This window comes from Bos javanicus, chromosome 4 (assembly GCF_032452875.1).
Source record: "Bos javanicus breed banteng chromosome 4, ARS-OSU_banteng_1.0, whole genome shotgun sequence".
Lineage (NCBI taxonomy): Eukaryota > Metazoa > Chordata > Mammalia > Artiodactyla > Bovidae > Bos > Bos javanicus.
Genome location: NC_083871.1, coordinates 10,259,962 through 10,276,015, shown reverse-complemented (window position 1 = coordinate 10,276,015; position 16,054 = coordinate 10,259,962). Strand labels below are relative to the sequence as shown.

Here is a 16,054-nt window from a genome sequence, read left to right as displayed (position 1 = left end):
TATTTTATTACATAAAAGATCCAGGCTTCAACAAAAATTTCTACAGAAAAAGGAAAATATGTCCCATACACAAGAAAAACAGTAGTTGGTAAAAACTGTTCCTAAGGAAACATAGGTACTGCACTTATCAGACAAAGATTTTAAGTTACATATTTCTTAAAAAGTCACATAAATGGAGGAAACAATACCTATAAAACTAAAGAAAATTATAAGAACAATGCCTCACTAAATAGGGAATATTAAAGAAAAAAGAACATATATAAAAACAAATTCTGAAGTTAAAAGTAAAATAACTGAAATGTAAAATTCACTACAGGGATTTAACAGCAGATCTGAGGAGAAAGAAGAATCAGCAAATTTCAAAAAAGTTCAACTGAAATTACCCAGTTTGAGGGAAAAAAAGAATTTTTTAAAAAAAGAACAGGGACTTCCCTGGTGGTCCAGCAGTTAAGAATCCACCTTGCGATGGAGGGGACACGGGTTCAGCCCCTGGTCAGAGAAACTGAGATCCCACATGCTGTGAGGCAACCATGCCCGTGCACCCTGGAGTCTGTGCGACGCAACTGGAGAGCCTGCGTGCCACAGGGAGAAAGCCCGCGTGATGCAACCATGACCTGACGCAATAGTTTAGATAAATAAAGAGAATAGATCATCAGAGATCTGGGCAGCAATACCAAACGTACTAACATATGCATAATGGAGACGCAGAAGGAGAAGAAGGCGTGAGAAAGAGTATTTGAAGCTATAATGACTGAAAACTTCCCAAATATGATGAAAAACATTCATCTATGTATCCAAAATGCTCAAAAAACTCTAAGCAGGAAAAGCTCAGTAAGATCCACTTCTATGATGAACAGCAATCTCTATGACATCTCTGACTCTTGACTGAAGCCTATACATCTAAACCCTATTTCCAGCTAAGCATGCCAGCGCACAACCCACACTATAATTGTCATATGCCTTGGCCAACACTCTTCCTCCTAAGCATCCCATAGTTCTCTAAGCTCGGTCTTAGTTGGAGTACTGCCATTCCACCCACCACCCAATCCACTCTTAACCTCTCCCTCATCTCCTTATTCTTGGAAATTCCACCATTAATGGGGGGAGGAAATTAGCATTTATTGAGGAAAACCTCCTATGGGCCAGGTGCTTCACCTTTACCCCCACCCTATGGGGTCACTTGGATATCCACTTAAAACTAAACTACGTAAGGCTTCCAAAACACATCACACCGTTTCATGTCTTTGAGAATGCTGATTCTTTAGCACAGAGGTTGTCTGTCCTACTTCTTTGCCTCTAGCTAATTTTAACTCACACTTCAAGACCTGGTTCTATGATCTCTTCCAGGAAACTTTCCCAAGTAACACACACAAGACTATCTAAGGGCCTTTAAACATTCTTCCTTGCTTCTTAGACTGGGGAGTTTCTTTTCTATGTGCTGATGAAAGGATTGCAATTAATTTAAAATGTTTCATTCACAGATGAATCACTCAATCTGGAATGTGTTTTACTGATACTGCAGATACCTGACTGGACAAGAACATCTGGTAGGAGTGAGGAGAACACTAGGTGGGCTGATACGGGACCATGGAAAACAACAATCAGTCTTTCAAATTTAAATCTTATCACTAATTCCTCATGGCTAGTCTGTCATGAGTATGGGAGATGGTTCCTGTGATAGGAGTGTGGTGAGGAAGGTCAAAAAAATTAAAAAAAAAACTCAAGTAAATCTCTTAGGGGGACTCAATTTTATATAGAAATGAAGGTCAACAATATCAAACTTGGTAGAATCCAAATAATACTTCCTAATGCAATTCAGTTGACAATTTTAAGCTAAATAAAGTACTAAACCTATGGAGGATTTTCTGTGCTCAGAACTAGGTCAAAGTTTGCTTTGTGTTATGAGCTCTGACCCTTGCCAATTAATTTATCTGTATCAACTGCACCCATCTGATCCTATCTAATTAGACTCAGAGTAGAATCTATGTTTTAAAAAGAATCAGATAATTTTATTTATTCTGATTTTTTAAAACCCTTTTCAAAAGGTTCTTTTATTCCCCCTCCAAATAAAATCTTGCCTTATACCCCAATTTGGAAAACAGATAAGAGAAAAGGTGCTGTGCTGTGCGCTCAGTCGTGTCCGACTTTTGCGATCCCAGGGACCACAGACCATGAGATTCTCCAGGCAAGAATGCTGGAGTGGGCTGCCGTTTCCTTCTCCCAGAAAGACAGAAAGAAGATCAGTGTTTGCCCACAGACGGGAAGTGGAGCGGGGTGGTGGTGGTGCAAGTGTAAGATAGAGGTAGGAAGAGACGGGTGGGATGGATTTCAGGGGAAATGAGGAAACACTGGGGGGTAATGAGTATATTCATTAACTTGATTGTTTCATGACATTGTATGGTATATGGAGTCAGAGCTTTTTGAATTATTTAATTTGAATATGTGGCTTACTGTATGTTAATTATACTACAACACAGTTACTAATAAAAGAAAACCAGGAAACGTCTTCAGGTCCTTGTCTCACCTCACATGGTGCTTCCCAACTCCCTACACTTGGTACCCAGTTTTAAAAACTTTTATATAGCTTGAAAGAATAGTTTTAAAACTTTTGTCTTAAATACTAATGACATGCCTTGCTTAGGTCATCAATCAATAGATTATGTGTCTCCAGGGATAACCTGATATCATATTGCTCATCACACTGATCTTCATTCTGTTTATAAACCTCTCTTGAAAAGTACATTAGAGTAAAATTAGTGGATGGTGAAAAAACATAAATTGGTAAGGTACTGGGAAGGAGGACAGAGACAAACATGAGAAGGAAAATAAAATTTCAATTTGTAATACAGACCAATCATACCTAGAAGAGACATAGAACTTTGAATTGATTAGAAAGGAATTTTAAATATCTGTATTGTTATATCTGCTTTCTTCCCCACAGTACCTCACATTAAGCTAAATAACCTTAATTACTAAATTAAACAATTTTATAAAATAGATGGGAAGATAGCAAAATAAAAACAAAATTCTTCTTTAGCAGCAAAATATAAAACATTTCAGTGTAATTCTGAAACCAATATAAATAATCCATATCATTAAATATTGAAAGCAAGCAGTTTTACTGCCAAATCAGAGTGCTATCCTGCAGTAAGAAATATGAAGTTGCACATATACTCACGACTCCCAGCATCCTCTACAGAAGTCATGTCCACAGGGCATGTCCACTGGGTCTTCAAATACTGAAATACTGCACATACAAATATCACACTGAAAATGAAGAAGAAAAATGATTTCAACAAAGTCATACTCTTGACGGAGAACATTCCTTTGTTCATTAGTTCATGGCAAAAAATGCCGGTAATTATATAAAGTGTTTCAAAATTATAAGGGAAGTTAAAATTACTGTGCCTATCTTTGACTAAATAACAAATATCACGCTTACCTCATTATAAATTACTGTGGGACGGAAATGTTTTAATGCAAAAGTTAAATTCTTAAACTCTAAACTTATGTGCTAAATTACTCAGCAACTATTTGTTTTGAAAGGGAACATAAGAAACAAATCATTACAATCTATTCAGGTCAAGATCAAATTGCTCCTTGTGAAATAACCACTTCAATATGGTGTCCTTCACCCTATACTCAGCCCAGAAAATCTACAAAAATAAAAAGTAACTTTATTTTTTCAATACAGTAACTCAACATATTCAGAGTAGCAATTTAAGGATTTCTACCCAGGGAACCATGCTACAAAGCTTTGTATCTTCTACACATAACTAGGAGAATCAAACTTTAAAATGTTACAGATGTGAACTACAGAAGTAGGATGCTGTTTTCCAAGAAGGTCCAGATAAAATCTGGAGTACATTCATCACGTACTCCATGATAAATGGAGTACATTTATCATGTATTTTGAGCAGCTGAATTATTCAAGAAACATAAAAACTGCCTATATGAGTGCATCAATGGTTTGACAAAAATACACACAACGGCAGTACTGTGTCTCAATAAAAAGCAAATATTTAGTATGGAAATGTATCTGGATAAATAACTCCAGAAGCTTCACTGAAACACAGTTATCAACATATTATAAATGTATTCTGAAAAATATAAAAAGGGTCTCATATTTTTGGTTTTAGGTGCTTAACACAAACTCAATTTTTAATATTTCAATATGGCTTATTCGAAACTGTAAGTAACTGGAGCTTTTCAGTGAAAATATCATAAACAGTTTTGCCAAAACCTTTAATGTTTCCTGTTTTAAAAGAGAAAAGAAAGCCCACTTGTTTTTCAATCTATAACTCAGAGATCACAAAAATAGTCTCTGATAATAAATATTTAACCAAAGCATGAAATAATCAAGCCCTTTAAGCAGGGTACAGGATTCAATTACAAGAAGAATACAACTAGAGGCTCCATGAAACAACGTTAAAATTAAAACTATGAGAAGTACACTGAGTACTAAACCATACCAAACTGGTATCCAAATCCCCCGGCGATAAACTTAATTCATCTGGAGAGGTGACGGAAGAGCGGGTCGTCCTTGGCGTTCTTGGAGAAGGCAGTGTGTCCCAGGCGTTATACCCGCTTGGCGGTGGTGTTGGCATCTGAACACCTGATCGCTGGCAGCAGTTCTCTGGGTTGGACATCCAAGCTTCAAGTAATTTCTCCCTGTCCCAGTCTTTAAGACAAATGGAATGGATATCTCTCAAATAACAGAGAAAACACGGTGCTGTTTTAAGAGCTTCATAATAACAAAAGAGAGACTAAATTACACGGCTATAGGTCCTCTAGGAAGAAAAGTTATTTGTTAGCAATGTTGTAATTACAAATGACATACTTAGGTATGTTATATCCATTCATATTTTTAAACAGAATTGAAACTTTTATAATTTACCATGGCTTAGCACCATGTCAATATTTAACAAGATGGCCAAAAATCTCAGGCATTTCTACTCATAATTAAAAGTGGTGGCTCACATATCATTGGAATTTACTAAATTTTATTGGTAAAGGTTTGATTAAGCCATTTTATTCCTTCAAGAATAACATATAACCTCACAATTGGCCTTAGTGCTGTCAAGTTGTAAAATTTTACATAGTTCATAATAAACATGTCAAAATGCCAACAACTCCTACAAATTCATTTGATAAACATCTTGAAAGCAGAAAGAACTTCTTAAGGGATTATGATTATAAAGTTTTAGGGAATTTGATGTAAATTATATATTAAGTGAGCCTGAATCTGGCTTAACTAAAAAAGGTTATCTTTCACTATGAATACTTTAAAAACAGCCAAGTCACCTATGTTATTATACAGACTCACAAAAACCTAAACCTTTAAAAACAATAAACTGATATATCCAATGATTTTGCTAGGTGTTTAACACATATTATTTCACCCATTCCTCCCAGCAAACTTTCCAGTCACTATTGAGGTGAGGAAACCAAGACTTGGGGAAATTATGTGACTTGGCCAGGCTCAAAAAGATATGAGGTATATGAAACAAATTTCTGTGAATCCAAAGTCTGTGTTCTTTCCAGTGCAGCCCAATAAAGCACAGGTCAGAAGTAACACAGAGTCAATTATTTACCATAGGCCCATTCTATATCATTTTACAAACCAAATACAAATATCTGTGGAAACTCTATATGGAAGACTTTTTTCAACCATATTAAGTCAATATATTCGGCGGTTTAACAGGATAATTAGGATTCAGGTATGCAATGAAGACAGAGTGTGTTTCCACAGGTGCAAAGGCACAGGAGTACAATGGAGAGATGTGAACAGCTCTGTAAAGTTAGAGTTGACTCACTGGAAAAGACTCTGATGCTGGGAGGGAGTGGGGGCAAGAGGAGAAGGGGACGACAGAGGATGAGATGGCTGGATGCCAGCACCGACTCGATGGACGTGAGTCTGGGTGAACTCTGGGAGTTGGTGATGGACAGGGAGGCCTGGCGTGCTGCGATCCATGGGGTCGCAAAAAGTCGGACATGACTGAGCGAATGATCTGATCTGATCTGATCTGATACTTTGGTTTGGGGAGATGGAAGATAAGATTGGAAATAGGAGTCAGATTACAAAGAAGAAAAATCCAGCAACTGAAAAGCTCTGCATACGAGTGTATTCTGGGAAATGTTGCTAAATGGACCTGAGGTTTTTGATAGGTCACCACAGGCATACCTTGGACTTACCGCAAGTTTTGTTCCAGACCACTGAAATAAAACAAACAGTATAAGAAATCAAGTCACACAAATTTTTTTGTCTCCCAGTACATGTAAAGATTATGTTTACACTACATTGGCTATTTTTTTTTTTTTACTATAATGCTATTGCACACTTAACAAGACTACAGTACCTTAATTAAAATACTTTATTGCTAAAAAACACTAACCATCATCTGACAAGGTAAGGTTGCCACAAATCTTCAAGTTGTAAAAAATGCAACATCTACAAAGCACAACAAAGTGAAGTGAAATAAAACAAGGTATACTTGTAATTAACAAGTTCAAACTTTCTTAGAACAGTATGATTATTTTTCAAGTCTCCATTAAAACACTTTTAAATAAAGGGAGAAAAGAACTGCTATAATTTATATACACACAAACAAATTAAATTCTAGTCTTGGATTCTGTCATATCGCTCATTTAGCAAACATTTGTTGAGTGTCTTTTATGTGCCATACACTATGTCAAGCTGTAGGGATACAATGGGAGGGAAAAACAGGCATAATTCCTTCTTTCATGGAATGTAAAGTCTAGTAAAGAGAAAGTCATTAAATAAAATCAACACATTAAAAAAAATATCATCACTGTCAGAAGCAGCATTAAGAAGAGGTAGAGGCTCCCATTTAGGGAGGTCAGAGAAGGTGACTGGGGAAATGGCCTGGCGTGAACATCTGAGGGATGAGTGAGAGCCAACTAGGTAAAAGGTCTCCAGAGACCAGAAGACCAGAAGGAGACCAGAAGGACCCTTTGAGCAAGGCTGAAGAAACAGGCTGGGACCAGGCCATACAGGGGGCTTCCCTGATGCTCAGTGGTAGAGAATCCGCCTGCAATGCAGGAGCTGCAAGAGACACGGGTTCGATCCCTGGGTTGGGAAGATCCCCTGGAGGAGGGCATGGAAACCCACTCCAATATTCTTGCCTGGAGAATCCCATAGACAGAGGAGCCTGGAGGGCTACAGTCCTTAGGGTCACAAAGAGTTGGACATGACTGAAGCGACTTAGTACGCATGCAGTCCATATAGAACTTCTAAATAACACTCCTATCATCAGTTTACGAGTGACAGGAAGCCAGTGAAAAATCTGGCATATGGGTAGGAAGAAAAGGTTGTCACAGTTAGATTTGAACAGATCTTTCTGACTATAGTATGGAGAGAGAAACCGGATAGGACGAGAGTGAAGGGAAAGGCAGACTAGCAAAGGCTACTGGGAAGTACAAGTAAGAGATTATGCAGCTAAGGCCGTGGCTGGCTACAGTAGAGACGAAGAGAAAGGGAGAAGTTCAGATTTGGGAGGTCAGACTGAAAATTTGGTGACATTGGGATATAGTACCTGAAGGAGAGGAAATATCAAAGTTTTTGTCCCAGGTCTACCACGTTTGTTGGTTGGTGCTGCCTTCCACGTAAATAGGAAATACCAGAGACTCAGGTACAGGTTTAACAGCGTGATTTTAATTTTAGACATGATGAGATGTTCTAGAGGTACTTTCAAATAGGCAGTTAAATATAAGTGTATAGAGTTCAGAGAAGAACTCTAGTTCAGAGGGAGAAATATCTACAGAAGACTTGGGAGAAGATGTCATTTCCTAGGAAGAGAGTAGAGTGAGAGGAGAAGATGTGGACTATTCAAGTTCAATTACCTTAGAAGTGATGAGTCTCCAAAGGAGCTTTAAAAAAATACTACTAACGCATATATATGGAATTTAGAAAGATGGTAACAATAACCCGGTGTACGAGACAGCAAAAGAGACACTGATGTGTAGAACAGTCTTATGGACTCTGTGGGAGAGGGAGAGGGTGGGAAGATTTGGGAGAGTGACATTGAAACATGTAAAATATCATGTAAGAAACGAGTTGCCAGTCCAGGTTCGATACACGATACTGGATGCTTGGGGCTAGTGCACTGGGACGACCCAGAGGGATGGTATGGGGAGGGAGGAGGGAGGAGGGTTCAGGATGGGGAACACATGTATACTTGTGGCGGATTCATTTTGATATTTGGCAAAACTAATGCAATTATGTAAAGTTTAAAAATAAAATTAAAAAAAAAATACTTCAATATACATTTACTCTAAGGACAGTCAAACTAGACTTGGCCTAATATTTTAAAAAACAGAAATGGCAAACAGCTCCAGTATTCTTGGCTGGAAAATTCCATGGACAGAGGAGCCTGGCGGGCTAGAGTCCACAGGGTCACAAAGAGTTGGATACGACTGAGTGACTGAGCAAACACACAAGTAAATTTTACTTATTTACTCGTTAGGTAGCTTTCAACTATTAATACATGTTAATATTACTGAGGAAATGCTCAGAAAATGACCTTTGTATTTTTAACAGAGTCATTCTTAAAATTTAATTACTTCTCGGTAAATATAGCCAAACATTTCTGTCTTCTGTCTTCTACCTCATTACTTTGGGACTAAATTTGACAGTACCTAAAATAATGCTTAAATTTATTTTCTTGTGGAAAGCTGAATGAATGTTACCAAGGATACAATCTATAAATCTACCAAATAGTTCAGTTTAATAGCTCTGAAACAGAGCCCATCTGGGTTTTGACAGCAATTAGTGCAAACTGTAGTTCTGTGCACTGTCTATTTTATTCACTAACATCATTTACCTCTGAAAATCTTATTTGATTATCAGATGTCACTGATATTACCTAGAAGAATGTAGAAGAAATGTTCATTTGAAAGTCTGCATTAGCCTCTATTTTATGCTCTAACAGGGGAATGCAATAAATTAACAGAACTCTTAAGTTATCAAAAAAGTTATCACAGAATACACAAAAGTCAACTGCTGCTGCTGCTGCTGCTAAGTCGCTTCAGTCGTGTCCGACTCTGTGCGACCCCATAGACGGCAGCCCACCAGGCTCCCCTGTCCCTGGGATTCTCCAGGCAAGAACACTGGAGTGGGTTGCCATTTCAAATTCAATTAGATATCACCTTATTAGAGTTGAGCCTATTATGTAAAAGAAGTAAGTTAAGCAAATATCAATAGAAAGAACATGGAGTTTATCACTTAAAAATACTTGATGACATAATGTATCAACACTAGAGAAGAAAATCTTTGTTTTAATTACAATAAAGTTACTGGTTAAGTTAGCCTTAGATTTTTACAGGATACAACATTATAAGTTAAAATTATGATACATTATATAACTTAGCCCAATGCAGACAACTGTGGCAGAAATGGGTATGCTTACAGAGAAGAATTGCTGCTTACAGTTAAGTGTGACCATGTGACTAAAGTCTGCTCAATGGAATAGGTGCAGGGGTGATTTATGTCACTTCTGGGACAGACTCAAAAAAACCTCCCACATCTTTATCTGCATGCTTTTTCCTTTCTGACTGGTTGGCTAGAATGGAGAGAATCCCCAGGGCAACCTCAGAAGCCACTGTTAGGATGGCAGAGTCTCAGTCAGTCGGGATAACTGTGTGGAGCGGAGCCACTGCCCCATTCCCAACCTAAATAAAACACCTTAGACTACTATTATGATCAAGACACATTTACTGTGGTTGACTCTATACTTTCACTTCAGCAGTGGCCTACTCTAGTATAACTGGCACAACACAGCCCCTCGCAGATGAGTGACTTCTACTTCTATGCCGGCTCTATATTATATGTACATGAACTCTATTTGAAAGCTCAAGCAAAGGGCAGGTTGCTGTGAACCTTATACAAAAGAAACAAAATTTAAGATATTTTGTATTTCTTTCCCAGTTTCTATATTATGACTGGTAAGCATTATTACTGATTACAAGGAAAATATTTTATCTTTAAATTCTAAGATTTTAAAAACTATTTTGAATTCCTCAATTTCATCTTTGAACCAGGTCTAGATTTTTTTTTTCCCAAAGGATTACTTAAAAGTTTTAAAGATGACAATGGAGAAATAGGGTTTTACAATAAAAAGATGGATTTAAAATATACAAATAACATTTCAAATATATTATCTATTCATTCTGTAACTATGTTCTCAAGGCTTAAGGGATGGTTATTGTGGAAACAAAAAAACAATAAAAAGCTGCCCTCTAAGAGCTCCCAGGTTAATGTAGAGGAAAAGCAAATACAGAGATTATTGCAATATTGTATTCTAAGTGTATGACACATGTATGCACAGGATATAATGGGAAGAGACAGGAAGGCTCTCAAAGTAACCCTGGGAATACATAAGCTGGAAAGATTTCCTGGAAGTGGTGCTTAATGAAGACAAGCAGGAGTGGGTAAAAATACGTGTGGAGACTGATGGCCCAGGTGTACAAGCCTGAGTCATGAAGATATACTAAAGAGATGGGATGTTCTAAGTCTGGGGAGAGCCAGTGGAGGGTTTTTCAGCAGGGGAGATAAATGCTCAAAATTTTAAAATGCAATACAAAAAATGAACACGGGTGAAGAGGAAGGCCAACAATGGACTACAATTTAGATGAAAAATAATGACAAACTGAATTTAAGTTGGGGCAGTGAGAATGGAAAGAGCTAGGGAGACTGGGAGAGGATGGGAGCTATTTAGGAAGAGAAATCATGAGGCTGTGCTCAAATGTAATAGACAGGAAGAAGGAAAGTGTGACTTAGTCTGGTCAGGGTAATTAAATGAATATGGAGGCCATTTATCAAGATAGTGGGAGAAATGATGAGTTCATGTATGGACAGCCTTTGGTTAGGGAGAAAAGGTTAAAAAGACATTTAGAAATAAAGTCCTGAATACTACATTAAGGTCAGGGTGTAGCTATGTTCTTTATTATCTAGGTGGCTTTTGAAACCCTTGGTTTCAAAATGTGCACAACAATGTTTCTCAGACAAGGGTCTATTTGGTAGGCTGTTTATAACACATGTTTTTATGCCTATTCCCTCAACTAAAGAAAAGACTTAGATTCTCTAGAAGTCATCCTAGGAATTTCTGGTTAGTTTCCCAGGCAATTCTTATTTACACCAAAAGTTAGAGCCACTGGTATATAAAGTGGAAAAGAGTGTCAAGTACAGAACTCTGGGAAATAGCAATATTGAAGTTTGTGATTCTGGAGGGTAATATACCAAATTATTCACAGAAATGACCAAAGGAAGATGAAATATGCAGTTTAAAATTTTCTTCTAATCAAAAGATCATATAAAAATTTTTGGAAGTGGACATTCTATTTTAATACAGATGATAAAGATTTATAGTTAAAACAAAGAGGTATGTCTCAAAATTATTGGATGAGAAAGACCATTCACCTTTCCCTTTTTAAAAGTAATTTCTAAATCAGAAAAAAACTCTTTGAATAAGCCAAAATGTCAAATATCGATTGTGCAATTGGAGGGTCCACCTCAACATGTGAAATTCCCAAAATGGTTGTCTTAAGGATCACAGAGGACTTATAATAAGCTGAGCACTTTTTCTAAGTAAAGTTGGTAATGTCCTCAAAAAAATTTTTAAAATGAGCAAAAAAAAACCCCACTGTAAAAGGAACAGTATGTTCTTATGTTGACTCTGTAGATTTTGCTTTGTGCCTTTCATGGTGAGAAACAGTTTTTACATAAAATAAATACAGCTGACAAAAATAAATAATAATAACAAACTGTTAGTTAACTGACTTTATTTAATCGGCTTTAGTAAAAATTAATGTCAAAACCAGGACTAGGACTACGGACTCCAACTCTCAACCCTGCTCAAATCAGATACATTTCTAAAATTAGACAATCTATAAGTTGGTTTATTTGCTCAATTTTCAAAAAGAGATTTCTTATTTCTTCTCTGATTCATAGCCAGTTTATATTTACTTCAAAACACAAGGATGTCGAGTACTGCACTAACCACTGCACAAATAACAAGTCAGGCTTGTTTAGCAAACTATTTTGTTTTATATTAAAACATTAAAACAGCCATCTTTTTTTTTTTTCATATTGATTGATATTTATTTGAGGACATGCCATGTCAAAATAAAACAAGAGAGTCAACTCTTGCCTTTAACAATAATATTGTATTATAAAAGCACTTTACAATTCCATCCCATTTTTGAGTTCTAGTTACTGGGGTATGTGGCCTGATGATTATCTGAAAGCATTTCTCTATTCAGATCCATAATCCAAGTGCTCTCTGAATATTATAAGGTGACAGTAAGTGGGAACTGGAGGAGGAGGAGGAAAGAGAGGGGAATAAGTTTCTCCCAGTTAAGGGTTTGTCACAATGAGGGGATGAGGATGTACGAAGATATTTTTGCTGTCTTTTCACCCTTATAGTGTGTTAAGTAATGCTTACAACATAAATTCAGTAGGCTTTTCCTGAGCTGTAACTCAGAAATTTACTTCCTACAAACAATGTATTTACAGATGTGTTTATTAACTTACACAGCATCTCACAATAACTAGTAAAGTTACAACGGTGCACTTCTGCTGCTGTTGCTGCTGTTAAGTCGCTTCAGTCGTGTCCGACAATGTGAGACCCCACAGACGGCAGCCCACCAGGCTCCATCGTCCCTGGGATTCTCCAGGCAAGAACACTGGATGGGTTGCCATTTCCTTCTCCCATGCATGAAAGTGAAAAGTGAAAGTGAAGTCGCCCAGTCGTGTCCAACTCTTAGAGTTGGACTTAAGAGTGGACTGCAGCCCACCAGGCTCCTCCATCCATGGGATTTTCCAGGCAAGAGGACTGGAGTGGGGTGCCACTGCCTTCTTTGTTTGCAGTGTTTTAAGGGAAATACATATTGCCATTGTGATGGAGCTCTAGATAGACTGAATAAAACATCTAAAAGTTAAAAGTAGTTTAAAAAGGCAAAGAAATAAATATCACCAAAGAAAAAAGATTAATTGTAGCTTAAATATAAAACCGAATCACTAACTATATAGATCTAATAAAAAGAAAAGCCAGGTTGAGAGAACCAACATTTAAAAAATGCTGAAAAATAAGGCATAAATCTGCATAATGTTAAGTTTTACTTTCATTCTCTCTTTTCCCTCTTCTATGTATGCCTTACAAATAGCTGTAAAAAGAAGAGAAGCTAAAAGCAAAGGAGAAAAGGAAAGATATAAACACCTGAATGCAGAGTTCCAAGGAACAGCAAGAAGAGATAAGAAAGCCTTCTTCAGCAATCAATGCAAAGAAATAGAGGAAAACAACAGAATGGGAAAGACTAGAGATCTCTTCAAGAAAATTAGAGATACCAAGGGAACATTTCATGCAAAGATGGGCTCAATAAAGAACAGAAATGGTATGGACCTAACAGAAGCAGAAGATATTAAGAAGAGATGGCAAGAATACACAGAGGAACTGTACAAAAAAGATCTTCACGACCCAGATAATCACGATGGTGTGATCACTCACCTACAGCCAGACATCCTGGAATGTGAAGTCAAGTGGGCCTTAGAAAGCATCACTATGAACAAAGCTAGTGGAGGTGATGGAATTCCAACTGAGCTATTTCAAATCCTGAAAGATGATGCTGTGAAAGTGCTGCACTCAATATATCAGCAAATTTGGAAAACTCAGCAGTGGCCACAGGACTGGAAAAGGTCAGTTTTCATTCCAATCCCAAAGAAAGGCAATGCCAAAGAATGCTCAAACTACTGCACAATTGCACTCATCTCACACGCTAGTAAAGTAATGCTCAAAATTCTCCAAGCCAGGCTTCAGCAATATGTGAACCGTGAACTTCCTGATGTTCAAGCTGGTTTTAGAAAAGGCAGAGGAACCAGAGATCAAATTGCCAACATCCGCTGGATCATGGAAAAAGCAAGAGAGTTCCAAAAAAACATCTATTTCTGCTTTATTGACTATGCCAAAGCCTTTAACTATGTGGATCACAATAAACTGTGGAAAATTCTGAAAGAGATGGGAATACCAGACCACCTGACCTGCCTCTTGAGAAATCTGTATGCAGGTCAGGAAGCAACAGTTAGAACTGGACATGGACCAACAGACCGGTTCCAAATAGGAAAAGGAGTACGTCAAGGCTGTATATTGTCACCCTGCTTATTTAACTTATCTGCAGAGCACATCATGAGAAACGCTGGACTGGAAGAAGCACAAGCTGGAATCAAGACTGCCGGGAGAAATATCAATAACCTCAGATATGCAGACGACACCACCCTTATGGCAGAAAGTGAAGAGGAACTGAAAAGCCTCTTGATGAAAGTGAAAGTGGAGAGTGAAAAAGTTGGCTTAAAGCTCAACATTCAGAAAACGAAGATCATGGCATCCGGTCCCATCACTTCATGGGAAATAGATGGGGAAACAGTGTCAGACTTTATTTTTCTGGGCTCCAAAACACTGCAGATGGTGACTGCAGCCATGAAATTAAAAGATGCTTACTCCTTGGAAGGAAAGTTATGACCAACCTAGATAGCATATTCAAAAGCAGAGACATTACTTTGCCAACAAAGGTTCGTCTAGTCAAGGCTATGGTTTTTCCTGTGGTCATGTATGGATGTGAGAGTTGGACTGTGAAGAAGGCTGAGCGCTGAAGAATTGATGCTTTTGAACTGTGGTGTTGGAGAAGACTCTTGCGAGTCCCTTGGACTGCAAGGAGATCCAACCGGTCCATTCTGAAGGAGATCAGCCCTGGGATTTCTTTGGAAGGAATGATGCTAAAGCTGAAACTCCAGTACTTTGGCCACCTCATGCAAAGAGTTGACTCATTGGAAAAGACTCTGATGCTGGGAGGTATTGGGACCAAGAGGAGAAGGGGACGACATAGGATGAGATGGCTGGATGGCATCACTGACTTGATGGACGTGAGTCTGGGTGAACTCTGGGAGTTGGTGATGGACAGGGAGGCCTGGCGTGCTGTGATTCATGAGGTCTCAAAGAGTCGGACACGACTGAGCGACTGATCTGATCTGATGTATGCTTGTTCAGATCTGCTCTAAGGGCTTATAAGAAAACTTTTCATATTCAATTTGATCTCGAATGTCCTGGGCAAAGTATTTGCTATTCTGTTGAAGATTCTATAGTTGGTAAGGTTTAGACATCATTGTTTTCATTTGTTACAGAAATTTTGATTAAGGTGCCAAATTTATATTCTAAAAATTGAAAGTAGGTAAAAAAGGCAAAGAAATAAATATAACCAAAGAAAAAAGATTAATTGATTCTTCTTAAAGGAATTTGATTTCTACAGTGCCTTGCTTGCACAGCATTTTTAAAAAAAGAAACAAAGGAAAAAATAAAGAAAAGAAACTCAAGAGAAATCTATTGCTTAAAAAACTTTTCGTTTTCAAACAGAACTCTATTTTGACAATTTTAAAATCTTGGGAGAATTAGCTCTTAGAAGAATTACATATTTAAAACGTGCTGAAAAAACAAGAGAAAAGTAAAAGTGCTTCAAAACAGCCATCTTTTAACTGTGAAAAGTTTCAAAAGTACTCAGGACATTTCTTTCATTACCATGAGCTCGAAGTAAAGCTTCAGCAGTAAATAGTGGAGCCTGGAGCATGTCTGCTGTTTCCACAATGAGCATATCTTTCAATCTACGAAGATCCTGAGGTCTTAATCCTTCATATGGCTGTAAAAAGAAGAAAAACAAAATTAAATTGGCTATTATACCTTTAGGAAGTTCTGCAAATCTATAAATAAATATATATGGTTATCATTTATTTAATCTTTTAGTTCTGGTTTGGCAATGAAGCTAAAAAGGTACTGTATCTTCCACTATCACGAACTTCAAACTACTTTATCACAAGTCTTTTTTTAAGCTGGAAAGTAGATGCCTTGTCTCACGAACCTCATCACTCTAAAATAAAGAATTATACTATGATGACAAGATCATCTTATAGTTTCAAAAATCTAAGAAATACTAAAAAAAAGCATTAGAAATAAAAACCTACAATTTACCACTGACCAATGGTCATGATCAATGT

The 16,054-nt window shown here is 37.4% G+C and overlaps 1 protein-coding gene across 4 annotated transcripts in view; it reads right to left on the bottom strand.

The window, feature by feature from the left end:
* ANKIB1 (ankyrin repeat and IBR domain containing 1) overlaps nucleotides 1–16,054 on the bottom strand; it is a 156,983-nt gene that overhangs the window by 45,392 nt on the left and 95,537 nt on the right. For all 4 annotated transcript variants that reach the window (XM_061413407.1, XM_061413408.1, XM_061413411.1 and 1 more), the window contains 3 exons: nucleotides 15,582–15,699; nucleotides 4,473–4,681; nucleotides 3,179–3,267 (listed from right to left, as the gene is read on the bottom strand). In XM_061413407.1, the coding sequence (XP_061269391.1) occupies nucleotides 3,179–3,267; nucleotides 4,473–4,681; nucleotides 15,582–15,699 (416 nt within the window). The remainder of the gene's footprint in view (nucleotides 1–3,178; nucleotides 3,268–4,472; nucleotides 4,682–15,581; nucleotides 15,700–16,054) is intronic.